Genomic DNA, 14985 nt, shown 5'->3' with positions numbered 1-14985 from the left:
GTTGATTAAAGTAATTTTGTAAAAAAAAAAAAAAATGAAAATGTATTTATTTAGCCTATTGTTTTCCTGGGTTTTTAGTGCAAAGTCTAACAAGTGTGCTAAAATCTTAACGAAATATGTAATTAATAATATAAATAATTGAAAAAGAATGTTTGTGCTGTGGTTTCTTGTTACTGGTATGATCAATGTTATAAACTTTAATTTTGAAAATACAGTGAGTTCCAACAGTGAATGTTCCAATGTTCATCTACACAACATTGTTTAATGTTTGTGTGAAATATTTTTTAAACAAAATTACTGTTATATTTTATGCATACTTATACAGCTGGTAAAATAAGTATTGAACAAATCACCATTTTTCTCAGTAAATATATTTCTAAAGGTGCTGTTGACTTGAAATTTTCACCAGATGTCGGTAACAACCAAAGTAATCCATATATACAAAGAAAACAAAACCAATAAGTTAAGAAATTAAGTTATGTGTAATAAAGTGGGATGACACTGGGAAAAAGTTTTGAACACATGAAGAAAGGGAGGTGCAAAAAGGCATGGAAAGCCAAGACACCAGCAGAAATCTATCTGTAATTAGAAAGCAATCCTGCACCTGCCGTGGCCTATAAAAAGGTGTCTCATGACCAACGTGTCACACAAGAAACATTTCATGATGGGTAAAAGCAAAGAGCTTTCTCAAGACCTTCGCAACCTTATTGTTGCAAAATATACTGATGGCATTGGTTACAGAAGGATTTCTATACTTCTGAATGTTCTAGTGAGCACTGTTGGGGCCATAATCCGGAAGTGGAAAGAACATAATTTCACCATAAACCGGCCACGACCAGGTGCTCCTCGCAAGATTTCTGACAGAAGAGTGAAAAGAATTATCAGTAGAGTTGTCCAAGAGCCAAGGATCACTTGTGGAGAGCTTCAGAAAGACCTGGAATTAGCATGTACAATTGTTTCAAAGAAAACTATAAGTAATGCACTCAACCGCCTTGGCCTGTATGCATGCTCACCACGTATTGCTGAAGAAAAAGCATGTTGAAGCTCGATTAAAGTTTGCTGCACAACATTTAGACAAGCCTGTGAAATACTGTGAGAATATAGTCTGGTCAGATGAGACCAAAATTAAACTCTTTGGATGCCATAATACACACCATGTTTGGAGGTCAAATGGCTCTGCACATCACCCCAAAACATTATGGTGTGGCACTGGCAAAATTCATATAATTGAAGGAAGGATGAATGGAAAAATGTACCGAGACATTCTTGATAAAAATCTGCTGCCATCTACCAGGATGATGAAGATGAAATGAGGGTGGACATTCCAGTGAGACAATGATCCCAAACACACAGCCAAGTAAACTCTCATTTGGTTCCAGAGAAAGAAAGTAAAGCTGCTAGAATGGCCAGCCAATCACCTGACTTGAATCCAATAGAAAATCTATGGAAAGAACTAAAGATTAGAGTCCATAGAAGAGGCCCATGGAACCTTCGAGATTTGAAGAATGTTTTTGTGGAAGAATGGGCCAAAATCACACCTGAGCAATGCATACGACTAGTTTCTCCATACAGGAGGCGTCTTGAAGCTGTCATTACCAACAAAGGCTTTTGTACGAAGTATTAAATAAATTTCAGTAAGCGTGTTCAATACTTTTTCCCTGGGTCATTCCATTTTATTACACAGAGCTTAATTTCTGAACTTATTTTTCTGAACTTACTGAAAGCATTTGTACCTTTTTTCTGAGTGTATGTATAACAATGCATCTTAAACTAAGCTATATATTGTATTTCAGCATCTTCAGGTGATGACAAGCGCAAATCTTCCACACTTCTGGACTGCAGCCTGTTTGGCACTAGAATCTGTCAGTCGACTGACTCCTCAAGGAATCATGCTTCAACTAACAACACTCTGCCCACTCCACCTCCTGTGTATGAAACCACACCCCTTGAAGCCCTCACCCCGCCTCTACTGGTCCCTCTACTGACTGATTGGAATGCTGCAATGGCGACATGGGGCCTGGCATGGGAGTTGCAGGTATACGGGCTCGGCTGTGTGTTCTCGCTCGTGGCTGTGCTGTCTTTGCTCAGCCTGATGTGTTTGCCGTTGCGCTGGCCCTCTGGCTGTGCCCACTTCAGCCTCCTCCACCTTCTCCAACTACTAACAGGTTCCAGCAGAGCTCTGTGGCTCCTCTACGATCCATATGGCCAAAAAGAGCGCCTACCCATAGCCTGGACACGACTGCTGCATGAAGCTGCCTATCCCTGTATTACGGCATCATTTGGTCTGCTGCTTCTACTGCTAACCGCTCGCTCTTGTACCCAGCTACTTTCTCAGAACACCCTGCAGCGCAGCACCTGCTTGTTGGCCGCCCTAGTGCTGCTGCACATAGCTATAGTAATGGCATCCATGGCGATACTGCAACTCTTTCCCACCCTGCAAGTTGTGCCTCTATTACCACCTACAGCATTCGTACTGATGTCCTCTTTCTTGTCATTCACATACCTGCTTCTTTACTGCTGTGCTCATGCCGATGTCAAGCACATTTACCGGCTAAGTGAGAGCTCTCCCGAGCGGCCATCGTGCCATGCTAGCAGGTGTCCATTCACAGAAGCACAGATGTGGGAAAGGGCGGTCAGGACAGGGGTATTCTCTGCCCTGTTTCTGCTAGCATGTGGCAGTCTACGACTTTATGCTATGCTCAATGCAGGAGGGCTGACCGGTGGAGTCATGGTTGGCCTGATGCCCTGGCCCTGGTGGGGCTTCCAGCTCAGCTGCCGAGTCTGTGAAACAGGAGTATGTCTCACCCTCGCTCTTGTAATCACTCACCCCCTTCTCTGTTGCGGAGTGCCCCTTTCCAAATCAGGAGGCTGCAGTTGGCTCTTCAAAAAGCCACCCACAGAAGGCACAACGATGGCCAAACCCACCATCCTCTCAAGTCGGTGTGGCTGGTCACTACGGCCTGCAGAGAAGCTGGGGTTGTGTGAGGGAATAGCTCGGCGGGAAAGCGAAAGCGTGCCGCTCTACACCTTGGTGGAGCTTCCACACAGCGAATTCGATGGCTTGGACCTCCACTATCCCAGCAGCCCTCAGCACGAGTCTTGCACACAGCTCTCCCAAACCACAAAGAAGAGTAAAGTATCCCATGCATCCTCCTTTGCAAGCTTCGATGCTGACTCCACAGCAGATCTGCGACCCCCTTCACCAATCGACCTGAGGCGAAGCATTGACGAGGCCTTGAACAGTGAGGCTTTGTTTCAGCATAGCCTGTTCGGCTCCTCCAGGCTCTCTCTCAGCACACGTGGACCCCCGGATGGACAACCCTGTCGGGGAAACTCCACCGAACCCAGCCTATACCGCACTGCCTCCTGTGGGAATGTGGACCCCGCTACAGTCCCCAGCCGACCCAGGCAATGGAGCACTATATCTGGGAGACCAGCTCACGTCTCGGTCCATTGCAGTGGGTTAAACTCAACACAACAGTCCCAGAGCAGCCTACATAAGGGCTCTCAGTCTGGGCAGCAACTCCACAGACGCTACACAACCTTGGGCTCTACGTCCTCCAGAGGGAGCGTGGATGTGGAGACAACTTCTCATGTTGATGAGCTTGCCGTTCAGGCTGAATTCATCAATGTCTGCAGGCAGATAGATGCACTTAGTATCAGTAGTGATACGATTGACCTATAGGGGGGGAGAAATCTTTATTCATCTACAGATTATGTTGTAGAACATGGGGTTCTCAACTCTGGCCCGCCCTCAAGGTCCACTTTCCTGTAGAGTTTAGCTCCAACCCAAATCAAACACACCTGAACAAGCAAATAAAAGTTTTCAGGATTACTAGAAAGTTGCTGGCAGGAGAGTTTGATAAAGGTTGGAAGTAAACTCTGCAGGGAAGTCGTTGAGAACCACTGAAGTAGAGCATGTGCCGTACTTTTCTGCAGAATTAATCTTAATATTTTCCAGTTTAACGTTTAACTCAGGGGTGTCAAGGTGTGCTCTTTGAAGGTCCACCTTCCAGCAGTTTACCTCTGACATACCTGCTTGGAAGTTTCTAGTGATCCTGAAGACCTTGATTAGCTAGTTCAGGTGTGTTTAATTAGTGCTAGACCTAAACTCTGCTGGAAGGTGACCCTCCAGAAGCAGGATTGGATACCCCTGGTTTAACCTAACACAGGGCTTTGATTAGGGTTGAAGCTGAACTCTGCAGGACAGTGGCCCCTCCAGGACCGAAGTTGCTCAGCCCTGACCTATAACGCCTTTAAGTAATTTCAACCCTAACAACTCCAATTTACAGAACTTTTCTTGACATACATGCAGAGAGGAATTTGCTGTTGATGCATTCTGCTTGAATGGAAAGAAATGTTTCATTTTAGAAGCAGACATGACATGGACAAAACGGCAACCTACAACCTCTGAGTGGCTGATGTTCTCTATCAACGATGAGAAATCCTCTGAAATCCACTTCTCATATTTGACCAATCATGTTGAAATGCTTGGTTTGATCAAAAGACTTTAAAAAATAAACTGTTGTACAGGAGACTTTTGTATTGCTTTCAGCAATAAAGCTAGCACTTATGAACATGCTTTATGATGATATGTCTTTTGGTTTTGCTCTTACAGCACAGATCACCTAAACACTCATTTGGCAACATTACAGATGTACAGTACAGAGACACATTCTCTAGAACCATTTTGCATTTTATTGCAGCACTATCATTGGTGTTAACACACTTATTTGTGGCAGAACTGTCACTTGGGTAACATTTTATTCTGGAATGACATTACATTTAGTGCTTAATAAAGATTCTATCCTGTACCCATAATCCCTCACAGCCATTTAGCTGCACAAATGCTGCCCTCTGTTGGCCATAGAGATGTAATAACATGAAGTTTTGACAGCTTGTGCATTTGTCATCTTTATTAGTGCACATCTGAATGACTGACAGCAGGAGCTCATCACAAAAACTTTAAGATTGTCTCACTCTTGCTTCTCTCTCTTTTTTCAATTGTTTGAGATGTGCATTTTCTCTCTGTGACTAGTAAATGCTCCAATGACTTCCACGATTCTACGTGACAATTTAATGCTCTGAATTGCATTGCTCATTATGCTACTGTGTTTATAAAAGGGTATATTAACATCTAAAATATTTAAGCAAAGTATACAGAAAGTAGACAGAAACTGATACTACAGGAACAAAATAAGAAACACAATCTATAAAACTCATTCTTTATTCTATAAACTGTAGTATATTCAGAATGACAACACAAGTCTTTGCAAACTACCAAATGGTGCCCAAAGTTGAAAGTATCAATTTTACAGCAAATGCTTTTGACTGTACTTCAATTCAGAACTTTTTTATACTGTAAAATGTTTGATAAATGTAAATGCTTCTAAGTTAAATGATGCAAGTGTGTGAAACTGTTAAATAAACTTTAAGAAATGAGCGTCTCTAAAGTCGTTGTACATTATTGACTAGCGTAAGGCGAGTAACAGTTCAGAATACATGATTTTAAGGCTGATACTCATAATCTGGTCCATAAAATCACATGATTCTAATGATAATTTGAAAAGCATCCTGACACAAGCAGTCTGCAAACCTGCCCTAGTGGAAAAATAAAGAAAACAAATGCATTTCTTAGATTACATTAAAACTCAACTCATAACACTAATGGCAATGTGGTATGCACATGATTTCGTCATATACCACGATGGTCACAAAATATTGTTACTATTAAATTAACAGACAATATGAATTACAATGAACCAGCAAGACAGTCTGGAGAAACATACGCGACATAGATCATACATGTTCATACTCTCTCTTACATAAACACAAGTAGCATCCTCATATTTCAGATGATGCTGTACATTCATAGGATTTTGAAAATAATATCTCTAGTGCCAAGTCTAATTTCTTACAGGGAAGCCCGAACAAAATAAAAAAAAAAATCAAAACAAGTCCATAGTACATTCAGTACTGTTGCTGGCTTTTATTACAATCAGACCATTTTTTTTTTTCATTTTAATGTTTATCTAGAGTCAAGAGCCACCAGGAAAAAGGATAAAGGGGTTGAGGATAGCAGAAATCAGTTTCAGCTGCTGTGTTTAGTGATGGCTGGTGACGGGACATTGGGTCCAGCTCTCGGATGCCCCCTGCTGCCTGGCTCAATATAACCGCTTCTCATAACTGCCGAGGAAAGCAAAGCAACACAACCTTAATAAATGCAGTTACATTGATTACAGGGCCGGAGTGGGACTCATTTTCAGCCCTGGAGTTTCATGCCTTAGACCGGCCCACTTTAGTTTACGACTGAGCTATCAAAATAATTAAAACCTCAGTATATAAGTCTGCAATAGTGCACTGTTCTCTACAGCCTTGTAATTCATTGTATTTTTCTAGAGCTTTTGTTTACATATACATATATATATATATATATACATACATACATACATACTGGCCTTTTCAGCACTTTATCCATTTTTTTATCTATTATTTTTTGCTCGCATATCTCCAACAACTGAGGTTTTGGTTTTTTTTCTTAGCAAGGTGCCGCAAATGGAAAATAAGGGACAATTGTGATTCTTAAGAAAATAAGGGACAGAATAAGGGACGCATTCAAAAAAAAAAAAAAAAAAAAAGTCATCGGCCTGAGTAAATTGTACCATTAAAGAATTGTGACTGCACAAGTAGTGTAGGCCTACTAATTTAGGAGGTGAAAATACTGAGAAATTACATACAATTGCATGAAATTTGAAAGCATAACAACTGAAGGTCTATGAAACGTCAGTCAATAAAGCATTTTTTTTTTAAATGACACTTAAATGTTTGAACTAAAATATTATTGCAACCATATAAGGCTAGCCTATGAATGAATGAAAATGCATTTTTTTAATTAAAGAAAACTTAGAGAGTGCCGCCTACTTCTGGTGCTTGGATTTGTACTTCAATAATATACTGAGGTCCAAGTTTAAGAATGCGCTAGAAGCTACATTTTTTAAAAATGTATTTGTCTCTCTCTATTTAACAGCATTAACTTACAATAGTGAAATATGTCTTTCCTCAGGTAGATTTAATGTTTTCCTGCCTTGCTGGATGTTGGGCTCATGATCAATAAGTTGCATTCGCCCAAACCGATTTGCCAAAATCAAAATGCAGACGGTGAAGGGAATTGGCGTTAGTGCGAGTCCCGTTTGCTGTGAAGCGGGAGCAGCCGGCAGAGGATTCCGTTTGGTCTTAAAGGGGTGGTTCAGCGTTTTTTTTCTAGGCTTGATTGTGTTTATGGGGTGCAGTCTAACATGAGTTAATGCTTCGTTTAAAAAAAACGCATTATTTTTCACATAATTTACCTTTATTCCACACCGCTCTGTCCCTTCTCTGAGAAACGCGCTGATAAATTTCCTGCTTTTATGAAGCCCCTCCCTCAGAAATAGGAGATGGGCTCTGATTGGTTAGCTAGCCCAGTGTGTTGTGATTGGCTAAACCGCCTCTAGTGCCTTTAAATGTCCCGCCCCTCTCCTCAGCGGCATGTGCTCCGGTTGTATTGTAAACAAAGGCGTCGTTAATATCGCTTATCAGTTTGAGCCCAATACAGTTTTATCCTGATTAAAGCTTTAATACAGTACGGCAACTGTACGTGCGTCCATGTTAAACGCTTCTCATCGCTATGTGAAAATAAGTGCATAATTGTAACAGTTCATTGCTGGAGCCGAGCTGAATGAGAGAGAGAGAGAGATATCAATTGAGAATTTGTTATTCATATGGTCTAGTGATCATATGGCGTGCCTGCGAATACGGGACAAATTGCGTTAGCTTTCATACGGGATGCTTTGATGCCTTAAATACGGGCATCCATATTTCAACCCCAGTGGCATGACAAGACCGGTTCTGACGATTTGTGCTACCCTGTCAGATTTTGCTACCTCCCATTAAAACAGATGGTAGCATAATTCGATAGCGAAAAGTGCTACCTATCAGGTTTTGTCAGAAATTGGCCCTCACGGCCAAAAAACAGACTGGCCCACCGGGAATCCTCTCGGTGCTCCCGATTAGCCAATCCGGGCCTGATTGATTATATTATTAAATTAAAGGTTTTTACAAACATGTCAGCATAACCAATTAAAGGAACAGTTTGCCCACAAATTTAAATAAAAAAGCAGCATGGAAGTATCATAAAAGTGCCTTTCAGCAAGGAACAGACTACAATTTAAGACGTTACACAGTCTCAAATATAATTTGTGCATCCACATATTGAAACTTGTATACTGTCATCGGTTATGAGATGCATGAGAATCAATGGCTTTAAAGATGTCAAATCTAGTGACGATTTAAATTCCAGTCTGTTCTTCACACAAAGCTATTATATGGCTTCAGAAGATATGAAATACAGTGCCAAGTCAGAAGTCAGAAAAAAAAAGCCCTGAAATTTTCGAGTGGATAAATGATGACAGAACTGTCATTTTTGGGTAAACTATCCTTTTAAAGGTGGGGTAAACGATTTCTGGTAGCCACTGTTGACATTTGAAATCACCAAAACAAACACGCCCCAACCCCAAAATAGGTCTCGCCCCTATTTTGATAGCTCCGCCCCAAACATAGGTACGCAACCCAGGCAATGATTAGTTCTGTGAAACAAAGCAAAACCAACTTACACTGTGTCTACATCGGACACGAATGGCGCGGCGCGACAAAATACTATAGAACTCATTATAATCAGTGATGCTGTCTACACCATAGATATACAGTATATACATATCTATGGTCTACACTGGATGCGGTGCGGCACGACATGACAAATCCCCGACAGAAAACTGCTGCTGCGTTCTATTCATGTTCGAATTTGTGCAACGCATTTTATGGACGACAGTTTTTTGAACCTAGAAGAGTACAAGGCTGGCTGTGCACAAAGTCTATTTAAAAAAAAAAAAAAAGGTCAATTCCGGCTTTGCTATGACAATCTGGCGCCACGCGACTCTGTTGCCCTTTCGGCTTGAACTGATGGTAAAACTAACGACATTATTAACTGTCTTGATATTTACTTTGAAAGTTGAAGCTCGCGATTATGGTAAGGGGCGTTACATTTCCGATGCGTGCTTGTGGTGTTCGGCCAATCACAATGCACTGGGTCAGCTGGCCAATCAGAGCAGACTGCGCTTGTCAAAGGAGGGGGCTTTGTTGAAAACGATGTGTTTGAGAGAGGCGGGGCATAGAGGACCTACAACAATGTACAGTATTTTACAAATAATGTGTTTTTTTAACATTAATGCATGTCAACATATTCTGTTATACCAAATACACAAAATAATGATCTTTAAAATAGCATTATATGACCCCTTTAAGCCTTCTTTTGTACCCCAGACGTTTTCCTCTTTTGTTTTTTATCCGCTATCTCTAGCTTTCTGTCGCTCGGCTCGCTAATGTCCGTCCTGTGCACTGAACACTCTCTCCTCCACATCATGAGTAGACACGCCCCTTACTGCTGATTGGCTACAAGTTTGTTTTGCTAGTCGGCCAGAATCAGTTTTCTAAAGCGTTTTTTGAAAAATCGCTTACCCCACCTTTAAATGTAGGAGTGGGTTTCTTTCGAGATAATCTCCCTTTCAAAGACGAGACTCTGATAGTATTACGAGTACACAACCACAGCACTGGGATAGTGGACACTAGGTTTGTCTACATGATACGACAGTAAGAGGAAACTAAAATAGTCTCATTGCCCACTAAAGAGCCCAGACCTTAACGCTGTTTACAACACAATCCCCTCCACCAGAAATTAACGCTATTATAAAGAACATGAGACGCTATCATACTTACATGGCACAAAAGAATATCTATGATGACAGCATACGAGAAAGGAAGAGAAGACATTTTCACATGTAAACTCTACTTTTCCATGACAACGTAAGAAAGTATGGACTGAGGGTCTCTGAGAGGAACTTAAAAAAAAAAACAGAGGGGATTGCTAAACGTTTAGTTTTATGTGAACCACAAGAATTCTAATTATGTGAAATGTTTTCACAGCCATTTTTTGAGGGTATGTGCTGTGAGGAAAGAAACACGATGATAGGGCAAGTGGGTGGGGTTAAATGAGTGGGCGGAGACTTACGAATGCAGTCCATGAACTCCGCCCTCAACCTGAGCAGACATCGTCCTCTTCTCAAACTTCAGCTCTCCAGAGTACATCATCGATCTATATGTAACGCAGGTGAGACTTACACAGGTGTAGGTAAAAACAAACGACATTCTTTTTCGTGTTGATGTTTTCTTTCAGCAAGTCAAGTCGAAAAAAAAATGTCCTTCACTTTTTCTATGTTCTTATTTTTCCTTAATAAAAAAAAAGCAGCAATTATACCTTTTAATGCTGACAACCATGTTATTAGCTTGGCATGTGGTAGGAAAAAAGTTTGCACACTAATGTTCCAATAAGCCACTTTGAAATTGTTTTCTTTTAATATAGCCTACATTATGAACAGAACGGATATTTCAAACATACTGAAATACTTTAGCAGCGGAGCGAAGATGGAGCAGGGTTTCTGATATCAGTGATCGAGGAGTGGAACGGGAGCGGGAAATGGTTAACCCGGAGAGAAGTGATTATTAAATGCTCGGAGCGCGGAGGGGAAATTGTTGCCGCTCCACTCCGCTCACATACTCTGTTTTGAAACTATATATTGTTGAAGCATTAGTACAACTAAAGACACACAGTGAACCATGATTCACTACTATATACTGCTAGTTGAATGTAGGAAAGGAAAGGCAATATTCTTTTTCTAGAGAAAACTATTGAACAAAAATTTGTTTAGTGCAGAATGAGTATAATATTTTTAGTTCGTTTTTTCCCAGAAGAAAAAACTGCCGGCCAAAAGTTTGGAATAATTAAGACCTTGTAAATCACTAAGAGTAAAAATATTAATATTTTGAAATATTACTACAATAAAAAACTGTTTTAATATATTTAAAAATGTAATGTATTCCTCTGATAACAAAGCAAAATTTTCACCAGTTTTGTTGGAGCTCAACTATTAATAATGGCTCTTATTACTATTTTCAATGCTATGGAATAAATTACATTTTAAATATATTAAAATAGAAAACATTCCATTTTAGAAAATGTTGAAATTTTAATATTTCACAATATTACTGTTTTTACTATGCTTTTATTAAATAAATACAGCCTTGTTGAGTTGGTGATGTCTTTTAAAACTTTAAAAATCCAAACTTTTGACCGGTAGTGTATGTCTGATAAAAAATTCCATTGGTCCAGAAAGAAAGACTTATACGTTTATATCTGCTAAAAGCTCATTTAGTTAACTAGCTGCTATTTCTATAAGCGACTAGAATACAGCAGATACTATCACAGAGATGGCATCAAATCTAATAAACATGAATTCAAAGTCACAAAAGTGCAATTTTGATTCCATGAGGTCTTTTGTCAAGCTTTTCAGATGTCTATAAAGGAAAATGACACACTTACCGCAGAATGGACAAGCTCTTTGCACCGATATCCTGGCAGCCATGTTGAATTCCAGCAATGAGGTAAGGAACAAATTTGTGTATAGAGCCTTTATCCTGAACTGAGCCAGAGACTCCCTGAGCCACCTTCACTTTATCACCTTCACTGAAAAACACACACATATACATACAACCCATTATGTCCAGCATATAAAACACAACTATGATTTTTCATAGTATTTTTTATTGCCATTTATGTATATATTTTATTGTTTTAACCTTGTTTTGGACTTAAGACTCTAAAAATATAAAATTTGAATTGTTGCTATAAACTATAAAATTAGTGAAGAGCATATGTGAGATTAATAAACCCGATGTTGTCTTTATGAAGGTACACAAGGTCACCTGAGTTTAAGAGTGTTTACCTAAAATAACGTTTCTGACTGCTGTTGTTTTTCTCCATGGCGTCCAACGAGCCCATGCCACGGTACTTCTTCAGTCGTACGCCGTCTGAGAAAAAATACTCACCGGGCGCTTCTGTGGTTGCCGCTAACAATGACCCCATCATCACTGAAACAAAGCAGGCAGAAGGGAAGGGCACGGTCAGGCACAGACAGTAAAATATAGGCAAACAAATCCCAGCCATTAATAACAATGATCGTTCAGGCAAATCACCCAGAAAAACACACACCTGTGGAAGCTCCCAACGCAAGGGCTTTGACAACGTGCCCAACCGTCTGGATGCCACCGTCTGCAATGACCGGAACCCCAAAACGCCGGGCGTATTCAGCCACTTTATACACAGACGTGCCCTGCGGTCTCCCACACGCCATCACTATATGATATACACACAACATGTACACATATTTACATTGCTATATAACATCTAATTGAATGTCTCCTGTTCTTCAAAATAAAATTAAATGATAATGTTTGTCCCCAAAATCCTAACTCTAAAATCAAACGTTTGCCATTTTTAGACATGAATAAAATTACCATTTTTCCTTTTACCATTTATACACCTTTTTCTTGTTCATAAAATAAAATAAAGTAAAATAAATTAATCCCAAAAGTCCTAAAATAATTTTTGAATCCATTTTCAGACATGATTATAGGAATCATTTTCCTTTTAAGTATGTCTACATACACACATTTACTATTGCTATATAAATAGGTCATTCTTATTTTTTTCTTGTAATTCAAATTGAAGAAATATAATAAAAACTAAAATGATAATTGCTATCCCCAAAATCTTTTTTTTTTTTGCTGTTAATAAAATAAAATAAAATATAAAATAAAAATAATTGCTGAAAACCAATCCCAAAATCTCAAAAAAAAAAAAAAAATGCTTCTGTCATTTCCAGAAGTGAATTAAGACACCATTTTTCCTTTAAAATGTGTCCTCAAAGTTGTTTCACATTTAGCTAACTTTTGGGAAATTTCCACAGCAAGTTTGTCCTCCAAAGTCAGTCAAAAACTCACACATACCTTCCTGTGTGATGCAGATGGATCCACAGCCCATGCCCACTCGTAAAGCATCAACACCAGCATCTATAAGATTCTTTGCTTGAGCAGCAGTCACCACTGTATACAAGAGAAAGAGAATAAAACACAAAGAATATGCTATTACTCGATTTAAGTATGGAAAACAACTGTAGATCCATGCATCTTAAATATGTCTAATGTTACACACGTTATACAGAAAAGAACCACATAAAGGACAAAAAAGCCTCACCGTTTCCTCCCACCACTTGTAGTTCTGGGTATTTCTGTTTGATGTAGTTGATCATACTGATCTGAAACACTGAGTTCCCCTGAGAAGAGTCCTGAGACAGAATAACAGAAAAACCATCACATATCATGTAGGCTTAAGAGCTAAAAGGAACAACATTGTGTGTATACTGTGATTTTGGCCCCAGTTTTGCAGTCTGAGACCAACTTTGGAAATTGTAAAAGACTTCTCTTATTTTATGCAATATTATTTTAATTTTGTGTGTCACACAAGGAATGAATGGTTGATGCAATTCTATTCTGCAGTCCTGTAGAATTTAGGTTCTACCCTGCCCTAATCCACCTGCTAATTAATTTCCCAGTGAAACCAAAGAACTTGATTAGCTTGTTCACGTGTGTTTGATTAAAGATGTAGCCCAAAAGGTGTGACAGTACGTTTTGGTTACATCTTTGCACATAAATCAATTTTTTGCAAGCGATGACATTATTCGTCAACTTTAGTCAATATTTGGCAACTACAACAACAAACACCTGTTGTTATTAAGTCTGACCTACAAAATTATTTGACCAACACAAAATCTAAACATCATAGACTGGTCACTTGACTCAGTACAAAGTATTCAAAATCCAAAGCTGTATAAGTGGTGTAGACATAAAAGTCATGGGGTCAGCGAGAAATTAATACTTTTATTCAGCAAGAATGCATTAAATTTATCAAAAGTGAGTGCAGACATCTATTAAATGTAATGTGGTGTTTTGGGTTGTGTTTCTTGTTCATGTTGTCATGTCTTTTATTTTGGAGTTTAGTCATGGTCCCTGTTTGTGTCATGCTTCCCTTGCCCTCATGTATTCATGGCATTGGTGCCTCTGTTCATTGTGTCATGTTCTGATTGGTTGTCTAGGTCATGTGTCTTGTTTCCCATTGGTTTGTTCTTGTCATGTGACCCTCATTGTCTGCTATAAGTAGCCCTCATGTTGCCATTGTCTTGGGTCGTGTATTGATGTTGTAACCCGCTGTCGGTGAGTCTAGTCTGTTCATGCCATGTCAAGTCTGTTCATGTCAAGTCAAGTGTTGGATTATTGTTTGAATGTTTGGATCACACTGTAAATAAACTGCACTTGGGTTCTCACTTCAACTCGCCTTCAGTGGATGAATCGTTACAGAATACACGACCACCACAATGAACCCAGCAGGTCGTCTTGTTCACCTTCGCCAAGGAAACCGGGCCATAGAGGATTACGTGGAGGACTTTTGTGGACTTTATCATCAGGTAGATTTTAAGGATAGCTTCCTGAAAGACATTTTCCGTTATGGTTTGTATAAAAATTTATCTCATTTAATGCCACGCAATACCCCTCAATGGACTCTTGAAAAATACATTGACTTTGCCTTGTTGCTGGCTGATTCACCATTTACTGTGGGGGTTGCTGAGGAGGAACACAGCTATCCTACAGTACCCGCCACATCAGACCTTTTCCACGTCCCGACCATCATGTCAGGAGTTGTTCACGTCATGTCTGCCAAGCCAAGGTCTGCTCACGTCACGCCTGCTACTCCAGGACCTGCTAACACCATGCCAGTTAAGTCAAAATTTACTCATGTCATGTCCACCATGTTAAAACCTAATCACGTCATGTCTGCCAAGCCAGAGTCTGCTAACGTCATGTCTGCTACCCCAGGGCCCGCTCACGTCACGTCTGTCAAGCCAGTGCTTGCTCATGTCATGCCGGCACCTCAAGAGATTCTTCTCAACAAGGCCGCCATTGAAGAGCTTCGTTGCAAGATGGCCGCCACACAAGAGTCTCTTC

The 14985-nt window shown here is 39.9% G+C and overlaps 2 protein-coding genes across 6 annotated transcripts in view; one reads left to right on the top strand and one right to left on the bottom strand.

Moving 5' to 3' along the window:
- The window catches only part of prrt4a (proline rich transmembrane protein 4a), an 11430-nt gene extending 7649 nt beyond the window's left edge, over positions 1-3781 (top strand). The window contains exon 3 of the mRNA XM_016456458.1: positions 1794-3781. Within this exon, the coding sequence (XP_016311944.1) occupies positions 1794-3685 (1892 nt within the window). The 3' untranslated portion in view covers positions 3686-3781. The remainder of the gene's footprint in view (positions 1-1793) is intronic.
- A 1439-nt stretch (positions 3782-5220) lies between these two features.
- The window catches only part of impdh1a (IMP (inosine 5'-monophosphate) dehydrogenase 1a), a 26760-nt gene continuing 16995 nt past the window's right edge, over positions 5221-14985 (bottom strand). For 2 of the 5 annotated variants that reach the window (XM_016456459.1, XM_016456464.1), the window contains 8 exons: positions 13181-13271; positions 12934-13029; positions 12137-12280; positions 11871-12015; positions 11468-11611; positions 10100-10183; positions 9808-9824; positions 5222-6186 (listed from right to left, as the gene is read on the bottom strand). In XM_016456459.1, the coding sequence (XP_016311945.1) occupies positions 6092-6186; positions 9808-9824; positions 10100-10183; positions 11468-11611; positions 11871-12015; positions 12137-12280; positions 12934-13029; positions 13181-13271 (816 nt within the window). In that variant the 3' untranslated portion in view covers positions 5222-6091. Of the gene's footprint in view, positions 6187-9807; positions 9825-10099; positions 10184-11467; positions 11612-11870; positions 12016-12136; positions 12281-12933; positions 13030-13180; positions 13272-14985 lie in introns of all 5 variants that reach the window. The other 3 variants (XM_016456461.1, XM_016456462.1, XM_016456463.1) reach the window with 3 other exon arrangements.

Source organism: Sinocyclocheilus anshuiensis, unplaced genomic scaffold (genome assembly GCF_001515605.1).
Source record: "Sinocyclocheilus anshuiensis isolate Anshui unplaced genomic scaffold, SAMN03320099.WGS_v1.1 scaffold679, whole genome shotgun sequence".
Taxonomy (NCBI): Eukaryota; Metazoa; Chordata; class Actinopteri; order Cypriniformes; family Cyprinidae; genus Sinocyclocheilus; species Sinocyclocheilus anshuiensis.
The sequence above is the reverse complement of the archived record's forward strand: the minus strand, read 5'-3'. Positions and strand labels throughout refer to the sequence as shown.